This window comes from Oenanthe melanoleuca, chromosome 13 (genome assembly GCF_029582105.1).
Source record: "Oenanthe melanoleuca isolate GR-GAL-2019-014 chromosome 13, OMel1.0, whole genome shotgun sequence".
Taxonomy (NCBI): domain Eukaryota; kingdom Metazoa; phylum Chordata; class Aves; order Passeriformes; family Muscicapidae; genus Oenanthe; species Oenanthe melanoleuca.
The window spans coordinates 1338917-1360426 of record NC_079347.1 but is presented as its reverse complement, the minus strand read 5'-3'; the positions used below and the strand labels follow the sequence as shown (position 1 = coordinate 1360426).

General features: G+C 46.5%; 1 protein-coding gene across 3 annotated transcripts in view; it reads left to right on the top strand.

Moving 5' to 3' along the window:
* Window positions 1-1275: 1275 nt before the first annotated feature.
* Window positions 1276-21510, top strand: part of FBXW11 (F-box and WD repeat domain containing 11) — a 56970-nt gene continuing 36735 nt past the window's right edge. The window contains exons 1-2 of one of the 3 annotated variants that reach the window (XM_056502178.1): window positions 1316-1398; window positions 9202-9281. Coding sequence is in view for 1 of the 3 variants with exons in the window: in XM_056502177.1 (XP_056358152.1) it covers window positions 1354-1398 (45 nt within the window). In the remaining 2 variants the exon portion in view is untranslated. Of the gene's footprint in view, window positions 1399-9201; window positions 9282-16438; window positions 16460-21510 lie in introns of those variants that run through there. The other 2 variants (XM_056502177.1, XM_056502176.1) reach the window with 2 other exon arrangements.

Below are 21510 nucleotides of genomic sequence, written 5' to 3'. Positions count from 1 at the left end.
TTGGGTTTGGCTTTGTCCCCACGAATGGAAGTGGGGCAGCTTTTGGGACACATGGAATTGTCACCCCCAGGCTGTGAGCAGCAGCAGGGCTTTGGTGGGGAGGGACACTTGCAGCTCTTGCTTTCCCTTTTCAATGCTCATGGGAAGTATTGTTCTAACGGTTTTGAGTGGGGGAAGGACATTTCTGCTGACACCAAAGGACAGGTGAGCTGTCGCTGAGAAAGGACTTTGCACCATTTTCATTTTTCATCCTCCATCTCCTCACCATTTGGCAGAGATTTGAAGGGGTAACAGAAAAAAATGCTTAGCAGGAAGCTGTGGGTCCATTTTCATGGCAAGCCCCGTGCTGTGCTGTCACACCAGACTGCTGCTCAGCAGTTTTGCTCCCAGTGCCCACAGCTGGTCCCTGCTGCGGGGTCAGAGGGCAGCTGACTGTCCTTGGTCCCCAGAGCACCTGAGCTCTGGCTGGCTCCTGGCTGCTCCCTGGCTCCTGTGGCACTGGCACCGTTTGCCAGCAGGATCCAGACCCTAAAGGCTGAAAAAGCTGCTCTGTCCAAGGGCTGAGGTCAGCTACACAGAAATGCCCAGTGGTGCCAGCAAGACCAGGCCTATAGCACAGATTAGGACTCATTAAATAGAAGTGTTTATTAAGTAAACATTCAGAGCCATCTCATGTTTGGTTTGGGCTGGAAGGGATATTAAAGGCCATCCAGTGCCACCCCTGCCATGGGCAGGGACACCTCCCAGCCCCAACGGGCACTGCCAGGGATGCAGGGACAGCCCCAGCTGCTCTGGGCACCGTGCCAGGCCAGGAGGGAGCGCATGGGGGAGCTCACAGGCGCTTTACGAGCTTTCGACACGCCGGCGTCCAGCACCACACCCGGCCTCGGCCTCGGCCCTTCCCACACGGTTCTGCCCCGCTCGGCAGCCCCGGGCGCTGCCGCCGCCCCACATCCCGTTCCCCGTTCCCCCGTTCCCGTTCCCGTTCCCCCCGTTCCCGTTCCCGATTCACGTTCCCCGTTTCCCGTTCCCGATTCCCGTTCCTATTCCCGTTCCCGTTCCCGTTCCCGTGTGGGCCCCCTCCGTCCCGGCCCCTCCCCACGCTGGTCTCGCGCCGCTCCCATCATCCCCCGCGCGCCGCCCAATGTGCAGCGCGGGGCTCCCCGGGGAGGGTCGGGCGCGTGAGGCCCCGCCCCTTCCGCGCGCTCCGTGACGTCACGGCGGGCGCAGCGCGCGTGCGTCTGCGCGTGCGCGCGGCGGGGGCGGGCGGGCCGCGGCGGGGCCTGGCGGGCGCGGGGCGGCGGCGGCGGGGCCGGGGCCGGGCGGGCGGAGCGGAGCGCAGCGGCCGCCGCGATGGAGCCCGACTCGGTTATCGAGGACAAGACCATCGAGCTCATGGTGAGTCACACCCGGCCCCCGCGCACGCCGTCCCGCCCCTCCCTGCGCGCCCGGCCCGCGGGGTCCGAGCCGAGCCCGCGCTGCCCCTGCGGGCCATCCGCTCCTCCCGCCTCCGTCCGGGGCGCCGCCAGCGCCTCTTTTCATTGGAAATAAATGAATAACAGCAGTGAAGCCCGCGGGAGCTGAAGCGAAAGCGGAGTGCCCCGGGCGGGGGCCCGCTCAGCCCCTCCCGGCCCGGCCGGACCCCGCGGCCCGGGGCGGATCGGGCTCCGCGCCCGTCCCGCAGCCCCGCTCCCGCACACACGGAATTGTCTAACGAGACCTAACTGGTGTATTGGTTATGCCCCTAATTAACGCTTACACCGCTAAATTCGCTCCGTGGAGAGCCAGTCAGGTGGGAGCAGTAGAAAGGGCTGTTGGTTTGTTTTTTTTTAATATAAGCAAATTAGATCTCTATAAGCAAGTATTAGAGGCCCCTCGTTTTACTGCCTTTAGGCAAGAATAAAATTCAGTTAGGAGCTGAGATTACTAATCGGTAAATATCTTCTAATTTATTTGTTTTAAGCATCATTGCTTTTTCTTCTAAGCCTAATTTGTTCTCACAAATAAAATTTCATTCAGTTCTCCAGAACTGAGGGGCAAAATGCAGATAATTTCCCTTTAAGGCACTCTGAAGGTGAGCTGGGTTCAGTGGAGAAATAAATGGGTTTTTTAGCCAGTGGAGGTTTTGCTAAACTACCTGGTCAGGAAAATATGAACTTCCTTTAAATGTGCGATCTGGTCTCAAAAAGCAGAAATAGAATGAAAAACTAAAAGGGGAAACCTACAAAGCCTTTGTGTACCTTTCATTAATGTCACTGATCACTGAGGGCAGGGGATTGAAAGCCGCTCCCGGGGAGGCTCCTGCCCTGGTGCTGTGGCCTCGCACTTGCCCTGGGGCCATGGGAGCCATCAGTGCCCTGAGCAGGGCACAGGGCTGGGCCAGCTGCCCAGAGAGATGTCTCCAAAATTCCCGAGGTGGCAAGTGTGCTCTGGTGGCTTCTTCCCTGCATGGGGCAGTCCCCAACACTCCTCAGCTTTGGGTTCTGTGAGGTGCTCAAATAGCTCTTGGAGCTGGAAGGTTTGGCTCCCTGAACTTTCAAAAACCCCCATTTCTTTGTGTTTTTGCAAGTGCTCTCCCATTTTAGTGTCTCCTCTTTGCGGCTAAGTTGTATCAGGAGGAAGCAAATGGGACTGCTGCTGGTGAGTGTTGTATCCTCCACTTGCTGGAGCTAGGAAATGTGCTAATCCATGCAAATATCAGTGGGGTTAGTAGGAGTTTTAGTATGTAGTAGGAGGTTTTAGAAATACACTCTTCTCTCTTCCACAAGAAACAGATAAATATAAAAATCGAATAAGATGAACAATTAATTCTGTGCTTTCCAAGAGAAAATGGTGCTCTGTACAATGTAGTTGAATTTAATGTTAACCTTAGTGGAGGCTTGCACAGGATCACTTGTGTTTGAGTGGAGATGTTTCCCTAAAATCATTGAAAATCATTCCTGAATGCAGACGTGAAGGTTTTGCCTTCTAGTGTGGTGCAGAATGGAAGATTCTGCAGGAGATATCTTTGAATCCACAGGGCAGAAGCTGTTTGGGCTGAGCTCCCTGTTGGGGATTTCTGTGTGACCTGGGAATGTGGGAGTCAGTGCTGTGGGAAACATCCCAAACCCAGACTCATCCCTGCCTGCCAGACTTGGGGGGATGCTGCTGTCTGTAAGACTCCTAGAAGCAGATGTTTTATCTTAGGTCAGGGAGATGGAGTTTGGTGCACTTTTGCTCAGTCACTTCCCTCCAGTGCCAGGGATGAATCTGTAGTAGATACAGGAGCAAATGTGTGATGTGAAAGTTCTGAGGAGCAAATACACCACAATTGTGAGGGGCTGATAAATAAGAGGAAATGTGTCAACATGTTAATTACATGTACATTTCAGAACTGTGCCTTCCATTGATAGATCATTTGCATTTATTTAAAGGAAAATCATTCATGGAAATAGTACTGCTCTATTTTAAATGCTGGAATCTCAGAGAAACATCTGAAGGTTTCAGAGTGGTAGCTTTGGTTTGCTGTGTGAAGTTTCAGTGAGTGTTCCCAGGCTGCTGTGTCCCTCAGGACAGCTGAAGGCTCCCAGTGCCCTGTGCTGCTCCGTGGATCCTGCAGTGGTCATTCCCAGGGGGATGAGCATTGGGTGATGCCATTCCATGGCTTCCAGGTGCAGGTGGTGCCCACGGCAGGGCTGAGACACCCTGGGGCTCACTGGGACCCCCTGGGTTGCCCAGGCTGAGGCTCCTGGCTCAGGGAAGTGCTGGCTGTGAGCATGGGGACTGAGGAAGTCATCCAGAACAGATGGAGGGTCAGTTCAGTCTCTGAAAGGGCTCTCTCTGCCCCTGGTTTTGGTTTTCTTGGTGAAATTAGATAACTGTGACCTTTTTGTTCTTTTAAAGAACCAGCAGCAATGCTTTGTGATATAAGTTCTGTTACCTGCAGATCTGAGTTGTGTATAAAATCTGTGTTCAGCTGCATCAGCCCTGTGATTTGCTTTTACCCTCAACACCTGCTTAAAGCCTTGTGTTCTTCATTTGCCCAGGAAGCTTCCCATAATTGTTATTTAGTGTTACCAGCAGCTTTCAGGGTGAGGGGGGTTAGCTGCTTAGGTTGTACTGAGGTGGTTTTTACAGAACACATCAGTGTGGTAAGTAGTTTGGGGGGCTTTTTATACATTTATGGGGTGACCTATGTGCAGCATGAGATGTGAATGGCATAACAAAATAAACCTGCTGCTCCCGGGCTTCTGTAGCCAGCAGCCACCCATGGGAGATGGCTCCTGAGCAGGAATTCAGCTGTGTGGAAACTGTCCTCCTCACTGAGCTTGTGACCCCCATGTTTCACTGTGGGCTTGCTGCCTGAGCTGCTCTCCAAACACATGTCCCTGTGCTGGCAGGTTCAATTCAGCATTCACTGCTCTGTGATAGGAGCATGGAAAGGTTTGGGAAAGGCCATGCTTGGGGATAAAATGGGCAAACACTTGTTCACACTGCTATCATTTGTATATTGAAGTTATATGTATGGAAATAATCTTCCTAACACACGGCCTTCAGTGTCTAGAATGCCTCTCTCTGGCTCTCATAAAAGTGTCCAGTGTTTAAGTACCTCAGTAAATAAGAAGAATTATAATTAATATCTTGCCAAAAGTCTTTCTGTTTCTCTTGGCAGGACTTTGATGTGAGGTGGAGGTGTTCAATTCAGAGGTACCAGTGTGAGAAGGAAACGTTTCACACAAGCCTCCCTGAGCAGCAGCAGCTCCTGCTGTGAATCACTCCAGGGCTACCTGAAGTTCCTTGGGTTACTGCAACTGGAAATGGTTGTGCCCCCAAACTATTTAAAGCTTAAAATTCAAAATAAATCCCAGCATTCTGCTTGGAAGCTAAAATACAGCTGCTGTATATATATATCTCAGCTGGGGCTATAGTGCTCTGGTTTTTACCTTCCCTTAGTCATTGCAAGCCAAGCAGGCAGTTGGATTTGTGGGTTTTTTTTACCCCCCCCCACCCCCCCTTTGAAGGAATCCTTCAAAGAGTTGACTTTTGCAGCGACAGAGAAGTAGGCAATGATCATCTTTGCAGCTGAAACAAAGGAGGCACTGTTCTAGCTGAAATGTGACTGCTTCTTAATTGAAGCCTGGGAGTAGATGGAGTGTTAGTAAGGCATTTGTAAACCTGTGTGTAACCTAGATGTGCTTTCTTCAGCAGGATAACGATCTGTTTGCTTTGCTGGTGTCTTTTTTTAATCCTCAGTAGCTAAGTGAGCAGAGTTGAGAGCTGCATTTTGGACAGTAAAGCATGCCGGGTTTCATACATGGGGAAGAGGCAGTGGCTGGAGCAAGCAGCTGAAGAGGTGGTGGTGGAGGGATGTGAGGAAGGCACGGCCCTGGGGTGAGCCTTGGGGCAGGGGATGTGAGGTGTGTGCTGCTGCTAGGCTCTCAGAGTGACAGTCCCATTTCTGGGAGTGCCTTGCAGGAGAAGGATGCACATCTGAAGAGAAGAGATTGCTGTGACTTTGGCAGTGGTGCAGAAAATGGGAAGGGAGAGTTAAAGAACATGAATTAGAGCAAGGCACCTGCACTCAGAGCTGGTGGAGTGGTGGAAGAAGTGGACAAAGAGTGTGAAAAGCTTTGCCTTTTGGGAAGGGTTAGCTAAAGCAGTGGCCTGATGGGGGAAACGAGGTGGCAGAGGGAAGGAGGCTGTAAAGATGCAGCAGTGTGTAAAGGAAAGTTATCTGAGGTTTGTGGTGATGGTGCAGCAGCCATCAGTTTATTCAGGTGAAGGAAAGCTGCAGATGTGCCAGTTGTGGGGGAACTTCTGAAACTAAATTGCTTTTGATTTTTAATAAAAGGAAGTTCTTGGGGAGACTGAGCCCTGGTGTTTCACCAGAGGCTTTTAAAATCTCATTTGAGACTCAGAGATTTCTCACCTCATGCTGCAGTTACATTTTCCAACATGACAAAGCTGTCCAAGCTCTGCCTGGTGCTGGGCTAGTGAGGTGCAGCCTGGAAGTTCCTACAGCCTGGAGCATGTGCAGGGCTCCTCTGGGTGAGTGTGACCGGGCAGCTCTGGGCTCGTGGCTGTCCCAGAGCTCTGCCTTGGAGAAATCCCTGTGCAGGTCGTGTGGAACGAGATCCTGTCTCTGCAGGCAGCTGCTGTGGGTGCAGCTGCCCTCTCTGAGTGCTCTGGGCTGGCTGCTTTGAAGAGCCCGTGTGCCTTTGCTGTGTGTCCCTCAGGATCCAGAGCTGTGAGCACTGCGAGGATTTGGGTCACTGAGGAGTGTTGTGAGCAGCATGGCAGCAAAACAACCTGCCTTGTTACAAGCTGTACCTCAGAGAGACCTGGCAGTGCTCTTTGAAGGATGGATGTCCCTTTTCATTTCGTGTCATGTTCTCTGAAACAGCTGGCTGTTGTTAGATCAGCTTGCTGTGTCTCTGGGTGTGCTGGCTCGTTGCTGTGTGGTTTGGAGGTCGCTGGTGCTTTGGCATTTCCCCTCCTGTCCCTGGGCAGCTCAGGGTGCCTGTGCAGTGTGCTCTGCTCAGGGAGATTGCTGATGGCTTTCAGATGAAATGCATGTTGCAGCAAATGTGCCAATGCCAGAGGAATGATGTGTGGGAGAGAACAAGAGACCGTGCTTGTGAGAGGGCTGCTCCGTGACAAGGAATTTTTTTTTGTTGCAGGGCAGAAAATGAATTGAAGGGAAATGAGAATATTGACTGAGTTGTTTAAATTAATGCTGATGGGTAACAATCCTTTCCTTCCAGCTTTTTCCTTGGGAGACGTCCTCTTTATCTGAATGCCACTGTTTATGTTGTTACATAATCTGATTTCGTGGTTTGATTTTTATGGCATCATTATTCACAGAAAATCCACTTTTTCTGGAAAATCCCTTCCTTCCCCAGTTTATTGATGTATTTATGAGCTCAGTGGTATGACATCTGACAGCCTACTCTGTTTTCCTGTACCATTTCCACACATTTCCCAATGAGAGCAATGCATGACCCAGAGCAGATAATGCAAAAATAACACAATGCCATCGGTGTTTTAACAACCAAAAGCACTGACTCTTTCTGAAAACTTAATTTGCTTCTCATGCAGGCTAAATTAACAATGGGAACGTTTGAAGGCATGTTGTTTCTTTGGTGCTTTGTTAATCCACATCGCTGCAGGACTTGCATCCTTGTACTTCCACCCCAGGAAATGAACAGTTTTGTTTGGGATCAAAGAGTAGTTCAGCTTCCTGGGCCCGTTTGTAGGATGAATACAGATGGAAATTTGTAAGATGTAGGTAGGGACCTACTTGCTAGGAATAGGGAGTGATGTGTTTTCTGGGTAAAGTGGCAAAAAAAGCTTTTTGGGTCAACTTCAAGCTGTTGGCAACACTACAGAATTTTGGTTTGCTCATTGACTTAGAGGAGAATCACTATATATAAAAATATATATATCTATATTCAGTGTTGTGAGTTTGTTCTGAGTTCCATTCTGCTGAGGAGTTCTTGAGTGTGGAGTTGTGGTACAAAAGTTGTGCCGATGTGCACTGTTTGCCTTTTTGAGAGGTGTGAGGTTGTATTTCAGCATGGTTTGTGTGATGAGGCTGTTTTCAAGTCTTCCAACCTTTGCAGTGAAGCCAGTTTTTGGTTTTCAGGCAAAAATGCCTAAAGCTCTTTGAAAATCTATACTCAGAATTTGCACAACTTAGGAAGTTCCAGCTTGGACTTGATAGAAAATCTCATTGGCAATTCTCTTAGGGCAGGGGAGGACTAGCCAGGGAAACTTGTTGTTCAGCACACCACTGTTTCCAGCACACCAGTCCTTCTGGAGACAAAAATCAGACCTGTGCTGTTACACTTGCAAATAATGTTAAGGTTTGGCTTCATGGAGAAGTGCTCTCCTTCCAGCACCCTGCTGGCTCTGCAGTGACTTAGCAAATCGGTACATTTATATAATTTGATAGCTGGCTTCTTGCTGAGCTATATTGTACTCTGAAAATTCTGAGTCATATGCCTTGACATCCTAGCACTTTCCTTGGCAGCCTTAAAAATCATGCACTGGACGTGGTACTGGGCCTGGAGTGCAGCTTTGTCCTTGAAATGCTGCCCTGGGATTGACCGCCTGTGCCAGTGGTGGGAAGCAGGAAATGCCCCCACCACGAATGGAAATACTCCTTTGGGGAGCTGTGGGCAGTCAGGGACAGTCCTGCCCTCATGGAGACAGTTTCTTGGCACAGCTGGGAACAGTTTCTCCACCCTTCTGTGAGCTGCTGGAGCTTGAGACGTGGGGCACAGCCGTGGAGGCTGAGGTTCAGCTCTCTGGAGGGGCTCAGAGCAGAGAGGGTGAGAGGTGATGGTGATGTGTCCTCTGGGGATGTTTGGTTCTCACTGCTGCTAGGGGAAGCTCTGGCCCCAGGTTTTTGAAGCACTTGGTGGAAGTTGCACAGTTTGGTCTCTGTAGGCTGAGCTTTCTCTTGCAGTGGAGTGTGAGTTTTCTGCAGACCTCATCTTTGAGGTGTCACTGTTCCAGCTGCTTTAAAGTAGTCACACTCCCACTGTGCTGCTGGCAGGACTGGCTGAGGCCTTTAATCTCCCTGCTTAGCAAGAGGTGACTACTCCTTGTCCCAGCAGTAGTGTGCAGTGTCTTACTCTCTTCTAGTTCGAGGTTGTTTTCTGGAGGCTCGGCAGTACTGTAAATATACTGAATTCAGTGCTGATGTTCAGATCAGGAATGTCTTGACAACTCCATCATTGTGCTGCAGACATGTAAGGCAAATGAGGTCATTTTGAGCCTGGAAACAGGGAAATAGTAATTGCAATGAAGTGCTTTAGAGAATGTTTATAGCAGACCAGGAGAACTACATTGAGCTGTTGTGCAAAGCTGTGTTCCTGGAACAGGCCTGTGAAGTGTGAGCTGATGGTTGAAGCTTTAGGACTTGCTTTGTTATTTGCTTTGTAGCTTCTCCTCCTCTTCCTTAATCTTAGCAAAGTGAGCTGTACCCCAAAACACTTGTTTGGGTGAGCCAGGGTAAAGGAAGGAGCAGTTTCTTGTCTGTAAATGTTTCTCTGTCTTAGATCCACCAATCCGACGACCCCACTAACGTAGTCGGGCCCGGGCTGGGCAGGTGCCTGGGCTGCCTTGTCTCTAACAGCATTAGCAGTAATTGGGATTTCGTTCAAGAAAGAAGTAGATACACCAAGCTGAAGATGATTGGCTGCTCTCTTTTAACAGACAAGTCTGAGAAGGAAAGCCCATTCGAATCCCCTTTCATTCTGGATTGGTGGATCTGAAGCCCAGAAACAAAGTTTCAGGTAAGAAGTCACCCTGTACTATATCTTGCTGCTTCTGCTTAGATGAGTTTGTCCGCACATTGAGCCTCTCGCTTCAGCTGCTTCGTGTCCCCCAAGTGTTAGGGCACAGGAATCAGCTGCTGAGCTCACAGTTAGACAGGGCATGGCCAGGAGCAGCAGCAGTGCTGGAGGGAATTGCCAGGCTGCTGTGGAGCACAGGCCTGGGAGCGCTTGTGTGTGTGCAGAACAGGCACGGAGCCATTGGCTGCCACATCCTGCTGGAAGGGGAGAGGAGCCTTGCCAGTGACTGCCTTGGGCTCCTTGTGGAGTTCAGGGAGCTTCCAACTCTGAGTTCTGTCCCTGTCCTCTGATGGGTCCATCACAACTGGAGAGAACTTCTCTGCTTATTCCTAGGACAGTTTCCTGTAGCTTTTTCTGCAGCAATGCCGTTTGAGATTTTCTTGTGGGCAGCACTTGGATGGCTGTCCCAAACCCTTCCTGAGCTGTCAGTGTGAAGCTCTGGCCCCAGCTGTTTTGGGACAGTGGATTTATTTCAGTAAGGGAGAGCGATTTGAGAGGAGTCCCATTCCTCTGAGATTTGGGAAGCCTGCAGAAAGCTACAACAGCTTATCTTGGAGATGGGTTTGGAAGGTGTTTGTGTGCCTCTGCAAGGCGGGCTGGGTCCCTGGCTGGCAGGAAAGTGAAGTGGTGTAAGTTCAGTATCATACCTGGTGTGAGTGGGAGAGCTGCAGATCCCAGTGCCCAGCTTTACTCTGAGTTGGTGCTTTGATGGACTTGGCAGCTTATTTCTGAACCAATGTGCCTGGGTTGCTGTGGGCAGTTACTGCAGTGGATGGTGAGGCCTCAGTGTTTAACCTCTTGTAGGTGCTGTTGATCTCATGCATGGTTTTCATTCTGCATTTGTTTTGCTGGTGTGGTATTTTGTGCCAAAATTGTATTTGAGTTTAATTGATAAGTACATTTATAATTAATTACTTGTGCAAAGGGTGCTGTTATTTCCTGGTTTGATTTTTCCAGTAGTTGAATTTTATTTGGTTAGGGTGGAGAAATCTGTTTTAGTATGACTCTTTAAAATAAACCAGAGGGAGAATCTAAGGGAAATACTTAAATACTTACTAACCTTAGACTGACACATTTTTTGCATTCTCATCTAATATCAAATTGAATTTGCTCCACAGACTCACTTTGGAGTTAAAACTGTAAAATAACGTCTTTCTGTGGAATATTTGCAGTTCAGGGTGTGCCTTTTTCTAAAATGAGAGAATAGGGAGGCAGAAGTGAACTTGGCATCTTTAGTGATGAAAACTGAAAAGAGGAAATAATTTAAAATATACAGAGCAGGGGGAAAAAGAGGAAGCATAAATGAGTGCTCCTGCTGATCAAGATCCTCAATGTTATTTAATATTGCTTAACTTTTGGAAAAATCAGCCAGTCCTAGGAAGGCAGCAGTAGAGCTGAGCAGGTTGGAGGCTTTGCTCTTGCCTGTGTTTGGAATGTTACATTTCAGAAAGTGTAATTCTGTGCAGCCTGGGGGGTGCAGCCCTGCCTGGCAATCCTGGGCTTGTTCCTGGCAGCCCAGGCTCCACAGCATCAGAACTTGGGAGTGCTCTACCCTGCCTTGGCTGCTGTAGGATTTGTTGTTGGCTCTGTTGGGCCTCAGCCTTGAAAACCTCATACAGAAGGATTTGAGGCAGCTTTGAACGTGTTAGACAAGTTTCAGCCCTGTTTTCTCTGTGTTTGACTCCCTGCAAGTTTCTCCTGTGTGTTTGGCAGTGCTAGGTCTGTGTTCCCCACTCAAGATTTGCCCTGAGCTGCTGGAGATGTGTGTAAGTCCCTGTTCTGCTTCAGGGGAGAGCAGGAGAAAGTGTTTTGCTTTAGAAAAGGCCTTTTAGTGTAACACAGGGGATGTTAGTGCAGAAAGGAGCATCACACAGCTGTGGGAGCTGGGGTGTATGTACATGAAGGAAGCCAGGGCTAATCTAAATGCTGTGTATTTTGGAAAATTGAGATTATTTTCATTAATGTTCAGAGTGACTTATGTAAACATCTTAGGATTTTCTTCACAGTCCTTTGTATCTTCTTGAAAACTAGCTGCTGCATCTCATGAGTCTTATCCTGATGAATAAATTATAATGGAGTAAGATGGTTATTCTATTCAAAGACAGCATTTAATCTTCTCTCCACTGAACCCATATTCCTTTTGTAGCATTGACTGTGTGTAGCAAACACACCCTTTGATCTTCAGGAGCAGAGTGGGACAGCGTTATCCATCAGCCTCCTGGGAATTCAGTGTCCTATCTAGAGCGTCGCTGTGGTAATGAGGAGAATTTCTCTCATCAATTCTTTCCCCTTGTCTTGCTTTAAATTTCCTGATCCCTCACTTGGTGTTTTCCCCCAAATGCAAGAGCTTGTGTGCAGATCTCGAATGGCTGTTGGAGGATTGTTCCATTGAACAGTTTCTATTGTGAATGGCAATGATTTGGCTAAATTGATTTTCCTAATGGCACTGTGACTCAGCTATTGGTTACCTATTTTTTTAGAATGATCTGATAGCAGTAAAAGAATGATGAAAAGAATTGTAGAAGTTAAAATGAGTTTTCCACTCTCATTGAGAAACTCACTTTTGCATTTGTAGCTCATGGAAAGACAGAAATAAATGCAAGAGTAAATTAGATCTAAACCAACTCCGTTGACCCAGGAGTCCAGTTCTGCTGAAATTGAAGCAGATGGGCTGGAATGCACATGTGTAGCTCCCTGGAGCGTGGAAATGTGTTATGGGATGGTACTCCAGCAGCCTTCTGAGTGCCCAGGCACAGCGAGGTCACAGCTGGCCGTGGGGATGGCAGGGATGTGGTGGCACTGATTGCACACGTGGGCACAGGGCACCTCCCTGGGCACAGGGCACCTCCCTGGGCCCAGCCTGGCTGTGCAGGGCCAGCAGGGGGGCCCAGGGTGCTGCTGTTGGTCAGGCAGCCATGTCTGTGCCCCAGGGGTGCAGGGACTGTCCCCTGCAGCCGTGTCACTGTCCCTGCATGTCCCACAGAGCTCACACAGCCCCTTGATGTTCTGTCCCACCTGTGCACTCATTCCCAGCCCAGGGCTGCAGCACTGCTCTGCCACTGTTTGGGAAAAGCACCAGGTAAGATCTGGAGGAAATCCCAGCCTGCAGCTCGGGAGGGAGTTGGAGTTGGCTGCTGTTCCTGCTCCGAGTAAAATAATACTGAAGGCCTTGAAACGTTGTTGCTGCTCATATTTTTTATGTCTGTGTGTGGTTAATGCTGATTTTTGAGGAGATCTGAGCTTGCCATGAAGCTGGAGATGGGAGCATAAGGCTTTGCCCTCAAATCCAAGTTGGCTTTTCAGTGCCCCCAGCCATGGAGAGGGCTTTAAGTAGCACCACTTAACCCCAAAAATTATCAATATTAAGCGTTGGTGGAAATAAAGAAATACCAATTGTGTTGGTCCAGGCCTAAATCAAAGTTAACTAATCAGGAAAACACCAATATTGAGTAGCACGTAAGTTTCTTGTAGGTAAAAATCTGAAAAAAATTCACAGTCGAGATTGTGGTTATTTGGTTGTACCTTTTTTTGCATATTTTTGCCTTAAGACCAGAGTTTCCCAAGCTCTAAATGCACCAATAAATTTTGATCCCCTAAATTATCTTGTATAAATAAAATGAATGTAGTGAAAAATTCCGAGGTCATAATTTTAATATTTTCTAAAACTTAAAACTTAAGTCTGGGTTATGTAAATGCTGTCATTCTTGATTATGGCACTGCAATATTGCCATGGCCAGGTTGCAAAGGTGTTCTCATTCCATCAGGAGTAGAGGCCATAGGCATCTCTCAGCAATTGAATGGGCTTTAGAGGATAAATGAGTGAGGTTTTTTAAAGGGATACAAAAGTGTGAGGATTTCCATGTGACAGTATCAGACGCACTGAAAGAAGCAATTTCTGGGAATTTTGCACTGCTTTAACCAGGCCGTGCTGTAACCTGGGAGAAGTCCAGGGTGAAGGAAAACTTTGGATAGTTTAGAGCCTGAGAGGGTGTTTTTATACCTCCATCCTAAAAGTTCCCAGCTACAAAATAGGTTTATTGGATGCACACTGCTGTGTGCTTTGCTGTTAATGTAAGAAGTTCTTAACATTTGGATCTTAAAGACATTGAAGCATCTTCGCTTTTTACTGAGGATTTACAGGTTTCACTGGGAATGCAGCATTTTGTAAAGTCTGCTTAAATGTGAGATTTAAGATTGAAACATAAAGCTTGAAATGTGATTCCTGGGGCTAGACCACCAGAGCAGTTCTTTGTGTATGGAATTAACATCAATCATCTAATAATAAAATCAGAGTAGGAATCTTTGCAAGCACAAAGCACTGAGGAGATCAGGATGAGGTTTGTGTGCTGTTCCTCCTTGCCCTGGAGCTCAGAGCCCCTCTCAGCTCAGACAGGACCTGCAGGTGCTGCACAGCCTCACAGTGAGAGGCACTTAAAGCTCTGCACTGCTAATTACCTTATTCCTTAAAATCTGAGTTCCAGCTGGCCTTACCTTAACCTGTTCTGTGTTCTCATTTCATTCTGTGCCCCTTGGCCACTGGCACCTTCCCCTGCCCAGACTTTATTAAACTGTGCTGCACCTCCCTGGGCTCCTGGCAAAAGAGGGACCAGTGCAAAGTGGAGCCTTTGGAACATTTTAAGCTTTTATTCATGACAGGGTCAGGCAGTAACATGTCAGGGAAGCACACAAATATTTACACGTTCCTCTTTGGGTGTGAAGTGGGACACAATATTGAATTTGTAGCGTTGTGCAATAGCAATGCTGCAGCTGAGTGTCCAGGGAGTTTTTGTGAAGCCTTTCAAGCAGGGTTTTGTAATTCTGTGAGAAGGTTTTTGTGTGCCTTAACCTTGGCATGGAAATGGCCTCGTGTCTAATGCATTTTGAATTAATTTTTTAAAAATGTTCTCAAGTTACCCATTTTTCTCTTCAGCACTTCAAATTCAGTTTGTTTAGCTAGAGTAGTTCCTAACCCCCCTCACATAATAACCTCAAAACCAGTGGTTTTTAACTTCTAATTTGTGGACATTTGTGGACATCTACATACAGGTGTAGATTCATTATGAAAGTTATACTCAGCTTTTTAGATCTGATCTGAACATCTTGGGAGAGGTCTTTGCTGTGTTTCTTATCCATTTTTTATTAAGTCATGTGGGCAAAGTGACTTTTTTTTTACCTGTATGTTTGAAAATGTTTTTGGGTTTTAATCAATACCTGCAGCAATTTTGCTGGTTCAGTGTTGCAGGACCACCATGAAGATATTGTCTTATACAGGAAAAAAGAATGAAACAGTTTGGAAAGAGAGTTTCTTGAATTTGAATTCTTGAATTCGCTTGTTTTGAAAAACAAACCTATAAAAACTGTGTGTCTGCAATCAGTGGGTTTTAACAGTCCCATCTTTTTTGAAAATATGAAAACCTATTTTTTTCTTTTGTATGTCTCGTTGAAGTTAAGGTAGTTTCCCTGTTGGCACTGTTTGACTGTCTTAGAAGTGTCCTGGGAATTAAATTCCCATTGTTAGTGTGAGGACATGTCAAAGTTAACTACTGCAAAGTAATTACAGATATACTATAGTAATTACTTTATAGCTAAGTCCCCTTTCTCTATACATTAAATAAACTTTTAAAAACTTCTAGTAATTGAAAACTGTGGGTTTGTTTTGTTGTTAACAAAAGAATAATACAATAAAACATAAATATGACTATTTTTACCCCTGTCCAGAAGAGAGATGCTCCCACTCTTGCCATGCCAGGTGCAGAGCACAGGTCATCCCTGTGGAATCAGGGAATTTCAATGTTTTGGTGCTGCTGGGGGCATTCTTGTGCTGGTTTTGCTGTAATTTCTCTCCTTAGCAGGGAGGTGAAAAGATGAGTCTTTCTTTTGTTTTATTCTTAAGATATGAAACCAAAAAAAAGAGTTTTTAACCTTTCAGGTGCTCTGAGCTCTCTCCCCCTCCTCAATCCTAGCACAAACTGCTTTCCATGAGGCTTCACCTCCAGTTATTCCACTTCCAGCTTTGACCTGTGTGAGGTTTTTCTTCTAAAGTTTTTGCTGTTTGTTGTAACTAAATTGGAAGCCTGTGTGGAAAATAGTAAAAGCTCAGCCTGTGCCAAATATTGGAGCTGTGTTTGTGCACTGCTTGATGCTGAGGAATCGAATCCTGTTCTCTAACTTTATCTGGTGTATGTACTGCTCTGTCCTTAAAAGGAACTGGGAACTTATTTTGGGGGTTACAGAAGTTTTGGGGAGTTTGCATTAAATTTATTCAGTTTCAAAAAGGAAACAAAAGGGATCTCCAAACTTTTCCCAACTTCTCATGTCAGCAGTGGAGAATTTGGTAGTTAAGCTTGGGCGGCAGGATGAGTAGTAAATGTAGCCAGGGGATAATTTGGCTTTAGGATATCTTCAGCTATAGTTCCAGCATTTTTTCACCAGTTCATTAGGATTCCTTGACTAAGCAGAACTTGGTCATGCAATTTGAACTTTGCCAAGCGTGGCTCCTCTCTAAAACTTGCTCCCACTGTCAGGTTGTGTGTCCCAGTGCAGAATAAAGAACCACAGTTTGTTTGAGAAAGCCGAGACACCGAGGAGTGCCAAACCTTAATTCCCAAAGCTCCTCCTAAAGCCTTGCCACCCCAATGGCACCTCCTGGCCTCTTGTCTCCAGGGGGACTGTGCAGGGATTTTGGGTTGCTGGGTGAGGCCTCTGCCCCAGAAGCTCTGCTGTGGGCAGCAGTGTGGGTGAACTAAAACTGCTGCTGCTGGGAGTCAGCTAAAACCTTCAGCTGGGCACTGAAGTCTTGGGGTTACAGAGGGGGAAAAGGAGCTCAGGCCAGGGGGATGGCTTGTCCTTGATTGCTGCCAGATCTCCAGTGGTTATTTCCTCTTGGCCCTAACTGTGATCAATGTAGAAATAATAGATAAGTACCCACGTTAACATACTAATGAGTTGCCTGCCTTGAGTGATTTGTTGTGGCATCTAACTGCTTCTTCTCTTCCTTCCTTTTTGTCACCCTGCAGTGTTCTGTGCCAAGGTCTTTGTGGCTAGGCTGCTCCAACCTGGTAGAGAGCATGTGCGCACTGAGATGCCTGCAGAGCATGCCCAGTGTCAGATGTCTCCAGGTGCCTTTCTTCTTTCTTGTTGTAAATGTTATGCTGTTGAACTTGTGTTAAACTCTCAGGACTCTGTTTAATCAAATTGTTAAGTCTGCTAAATGTTTTTTGTGCATCCTTTTCTGAAATCTTCTACTTGACTGCACTGTAGGAGTGACTCTAAGGGCTGTGTGTGCAGCAGGGCTGGGGAGATGAGCTGTTGTGTTTTTTTGCCTGTTTACTCCAGTTGTGATATCAGTAGCATAGTTCTGCATGTTGCCTGCTACGTTTTGCTTTCTCGTTTAACTTAAAAGTAACATAATGAGCTTTGCCATTTCTCTTAAATTGCAATGAACTGACCAGCCTGTGATATTTGTGTGATTTCTTTTAGAAAGGATAAGCTTTTCATTTACTCCTAAGCGTGGTCCTGGGTTAGCCTTGCCTTAGTCTGTGCACGTGTTTGAATGCAGAATAGTGAGCATGGAGTCCTGGGGTCTTTGGGTTGCCTTGTTAACTAAGTTTTTTAACTTTTAAGAAATGAAAAACAAGGGATTGGGGGTGGGGGGGGGTTGGTCTGCATAGAAAACCACTAAATCCTAAGTTCTCTGTTGTTTTTCTTCTAGTAAGCTGTTGGAGCTGAGCCTGCATAATTTATAGATGGGGAATTGCTGCTTCATTGGTTTGGGAGAGATTGAAAATGATGAAAAGGGAGTTTTTGGGACCAATTAACAATGTTGAACTCCCAGGGTATTTACCTTGGGAGGAAAATGCTGAACACGTGTAGTAACTGTGTGGCACTTTCCAAAGTATTTCTGAATGTAACATGTTTTTAGCAGAACACAAGGATTGTTTAACATTAGTCTGTTTGGTAACATGAGACCATTATTCAGTGGTTCAGTCTTTCATGTGTATAAAATGAGTACTTGAAAAAACTGCTTTTGGTGAATGAAAATGAACAGTTGAGTTTTGTGTGTCACTCCATTTGAGGTCAGCCACTGGAGAACATCAGTGTCTTACCTTAGAGAATAACCAGTTATTTCAAAACCTCTTCTCTCACCTTCAAAATGTGGCCACTTGAAATTCAGTAAATCTGAATTTCAGAACCAGAGATTCCTTCAAAATACAAAGCTGTTTTTCCATTTGAATCATTTGTGTTTCCAATTTTGAAATAGTATACAAAGAAAGGACAAAAATTCATGTCCAAGACAAGCTCATGGATGGATAATTCAGTTTTAGAGCAATGAACAGTCTCATGGCCAAATAATGCTTATAGAAGAGTGCCTGCAGTCATGCTAGGGCACAGTCCCAGAGGGTTGGTGTCTGTCTGGGCAATATTTGCAAGCTACTTCTAGTTCTGACAGGGTGGGATTGTTGGGGTGTCTGTGGGCCAGGGGTTGGACTTTGATGGTCCTTGCAGATCCCTTTCAGCTCAAGATATCCCATGGTTCAATGAAATATTGTGCCAAAATAAAGGCTTCTTGCTTTTTATTAAGCTTTGATTGTTTTTGTAGAGCTGCAACCAGAGGAGGCCAATTTGAGACCTTTGGAAGTGTCTGTGAAGGATTACTGACAAAAAAAAAAAAAAGTTCTCCTTTTGGGTGTGTGACTCAGTGATGCCTGAAGGGGAACTTGGAAGCAAAAGTGGCGCCAGCTGCTTTCCCCATTTATTATTTTTGGCACTGTGACTTGCCCTTGGTTGTTTCCTGAGCTCTAAGCCCATCCAGAAATCAGGTGGGGCACAGGTAGCAGGAGCTCCTGGTTCTGTGGCACACATTCAGTTAGGGTGGAATGATTAATAGGAGGTGCTGGAAGGGAAATGCAGAAGCTCTTGATTCACAGAAGTTACCTGGGACTGTATCTGTTGTGTGTGGTGTGTGTAACCAGCAGGGCAGAAAGGGGCAAGAGCAGCTTCCCTCTGGAGCCTTGGAGGATCTCTTCAGGAAGAGATTACTCAGTCCTGGGGCTTTTTCAAACCTTCAGGCTTCAGCAGCCACCTGCCATCCACCTAAAGGAGCAAAGCAGGGGTTGGGTTTGCTGTGCCTTCCTGTGGTGCTGTTCACCGTCATCAGACCTAACAAGGCTGTTTCAAGTCAAACTGTAGCATTTCAGCAAATCTCCTCTGCCCATGGACTGGGGGAGGTGTTCCAGTTCTCAGTCTGGGTGTGTGTTCTGGGCTTTTCCTCATCCAGTAAAATAGTAAAACCTTCAGAGTGCCTGCAGTTTACTGAAGAAATATTTGCTTTCTGCATTCTGTGAGCTGTTAGTGAATGCAGAAGAGAAACAGGTAATTTATTTGAAAGTATTTATTCCTATTTGTGGTACTTGAGGTTTGCTCTCATCTACTCTGGCTTTTGGTTTAATTGATATTATTAGGAAATAAAGTCCCTGACATTTAACACTTGTTTCTGTTGCATGGGGAAGTAGATATTAAATGCCAGTTCATAATACTCAAAACTGCTACAAGGCCTTAGTTTTAACTGCGTAGTTACCTTTAATGATGTTTGTGTGCAGGAGCACACTGGTGTCCAGTAGCTCCAGTTTTCATGTGCTTTGATATGGATTTCTCTGCAAGATTAAAACCACAACCCTTGTTTAGGTCTTTAGAGAAACTGGTTCTGTAGCAGGTGTGTGATGCAGCCCTGCCCCTTCCATGGCTTCATCCTGGGAGCACAGCAGGGCTCTGAGTGTGTTTGGTGGTGCTGATTTGGGAAATGGCTCCAGCAGGGCTGCCAGGCAGGGCTCTGGGCTCTGTGAGTAAACATCTCCAGTGTGAAGGCAGCACTGCTCATTAGGCAGCACAAGATAAGAGCCCAGGCCTGGCTTTGAATTGTTGTGTAACGTAAGAGGTGATGAAATAAGTCTTGGGAAATGAATTATTAGAGAGATATAATGAAATTAACCCAGTAACCAAATACTGCCCCACCAAGCTTCTTCCACTTTTCTTCCACTTCTATTTTTAAAAAATGATTTTGTCTCTCTTCTAAAACTCTGCCTAGGTTTTGTTGTGCTTACTTACACCCTCCCAAGGTCTTTGAGGTTCTTAGAAAAGGTTCTTTTCTACACCTTTCCATCTATTCTTGAAGTTTTCAGCTTAATTGCATGTAGTGCCCTGCTCCTCTTTCCCCCTGTGCTCACACATGGGCTGTGTGGCTTGGAAGCTTTAACAGATTGATTCCTCCACAGGCAAATCTGAACATTCCTGCAGTGCCTTTGCAGGCTTGAGTCTCCTCTGACCCCTCCAGGCCCATTCTCCCAGTGCTGCTGAGGCTGAGGGAAGCACCCTTGGCTTCCCTGTCCCTCCCCTTGGCCTCTGCCCAGGGATGTCCAGCTCCACTTCCACTCCTGGATCTGCATTTTCCTTTGCATGGAGTCCTGCCCCTGGAGGTGGCACTCAGTGCTCTGGGCTGGGTATCTAACATAGATTTCTCTTCTTTCAGCTTCCAGACAGAAGCTTCCAGAAGGAAGTTTATCTTTCTATTTATTGATGTTACAATTTAGCATTAACTTGCTTAAGTGTCCGTTTGTTTTTCTTTACTAATTTTGAGCTTCTGTTGATGTTTCTATTCTGATACCGGGGGAAGCACAACAACAGAAAGTGTAGTTGGAAAAACTTGTAGCTGAAAGCAAAAAATTGGACATGGAAACTTCTTGATCCTCTTTTCCCATTGTGAATTCAGGCACAGACATGATGCAGTTTTCTTAAAACGACAGGGAGTGCCAGAGATGGGCTCTGCTCAGACCTCCTCTCCAGAGCATGAAATCACAAATGGGAAATGATGAGTGGCCTGTCGCTCTGGAGCCTGCATCCCTTTGGAAATGTTATTCTCTGCAGCTGTTGAAATGAGTTGTCATAACCACACAACTGCTTTGCTGCTTCTGTTAGGTCTGAAGTCATTTACAAATACCTCTTTGACATGTTTTCTGGTATTTTGCCTCAAAACAGTGGAACTGTTACCATTTCTTTTTGGAAACAATCCAACAGATCCATTAAAAAGAAAGACATATTTGATTCCTTTTCTTTAAAGGAACAGGACGTTCTCTCCAAAATCTGAAATATTTGTGCTTGTTCCTGTGTTTAAACTGACTTTTCAGAGACACAGAGTTTTCAAGCCAAGGCCAGCAATGTAAAAGCAATTAAACCTACCCATGGTGGGCAGGAGGGTGGCCTGGATTCCCCAGTCCCTAATTCTGAGGTAAAAATTACCAATTTTCCCTCTGGTAATCTCAGTGGTGCTTTCCAATGTTGTTCCTTCTGGCTGGAGTCTCCCGTCAGTGAAAAATGACACCAGTTTGGGCTTTGTTTTCAGCAGTTTCTTGGAATAACGTTTTTTTGTTTTGTTTTTTTTTTTTAGTTCTTAATGTGGGTGTTACAGATTTTGAGGGCTGATCTGACAGTTCAGTTTGGTGGCAGTTGCACATACTGCAGGTATTTTGCAAAAATAACATTTCATTTTATTCCCCCTGGTGCTTCAGTGCTTGGCCATGCTGGTCATCTCCACCATATCCTGTTTGCTTTGGAGTGCCTTAACTGGGATGAGCACTCTGGATGCAGTCTGGGTGTCCCTTACAGTCACAGCAACTTCTTGTGGTGCTTTTGGTGGTGTGGCCAGCCATGGCTTGGAGCTGGCTCCAGACACCTCCCCCAGGAGGATGGGGAAATGGGAAATGGGATGACTTTTTCCAGGCATGATTTATTATCCAAGGGGAAGGGTTCTAGTGTAAGCACTTTTGGTGTTCATGTTTCTGAGTGCTTTGGGCTTTATGACCTCAGTTCTTAACTGAGTCTGTTCATTCTTAGGGGCAGGAAGGGACCTTCTCTGTAGTGGGTCAGTTCCTGGTGCTTGTTTGGAACTGGAAGTGAGTGGTAACTCACTGGAGTAAATCCCAGGACTGAGCTCTCAGCCACAGCTCTGCTCTTTGCTTTCCTCAGGTGAGGAGCAGAAATGTGTGAGAACCAGCAAAATGGAATAAATATCTGTGAGTTGTGGTTCCTGATTTGCCTGGGACATGACATACATCTGTCACTTGGAGCTGGCTGTGGCTGAGGATTCCAGCTGTTTTCCCTGGGGTCAGAAGGGGGT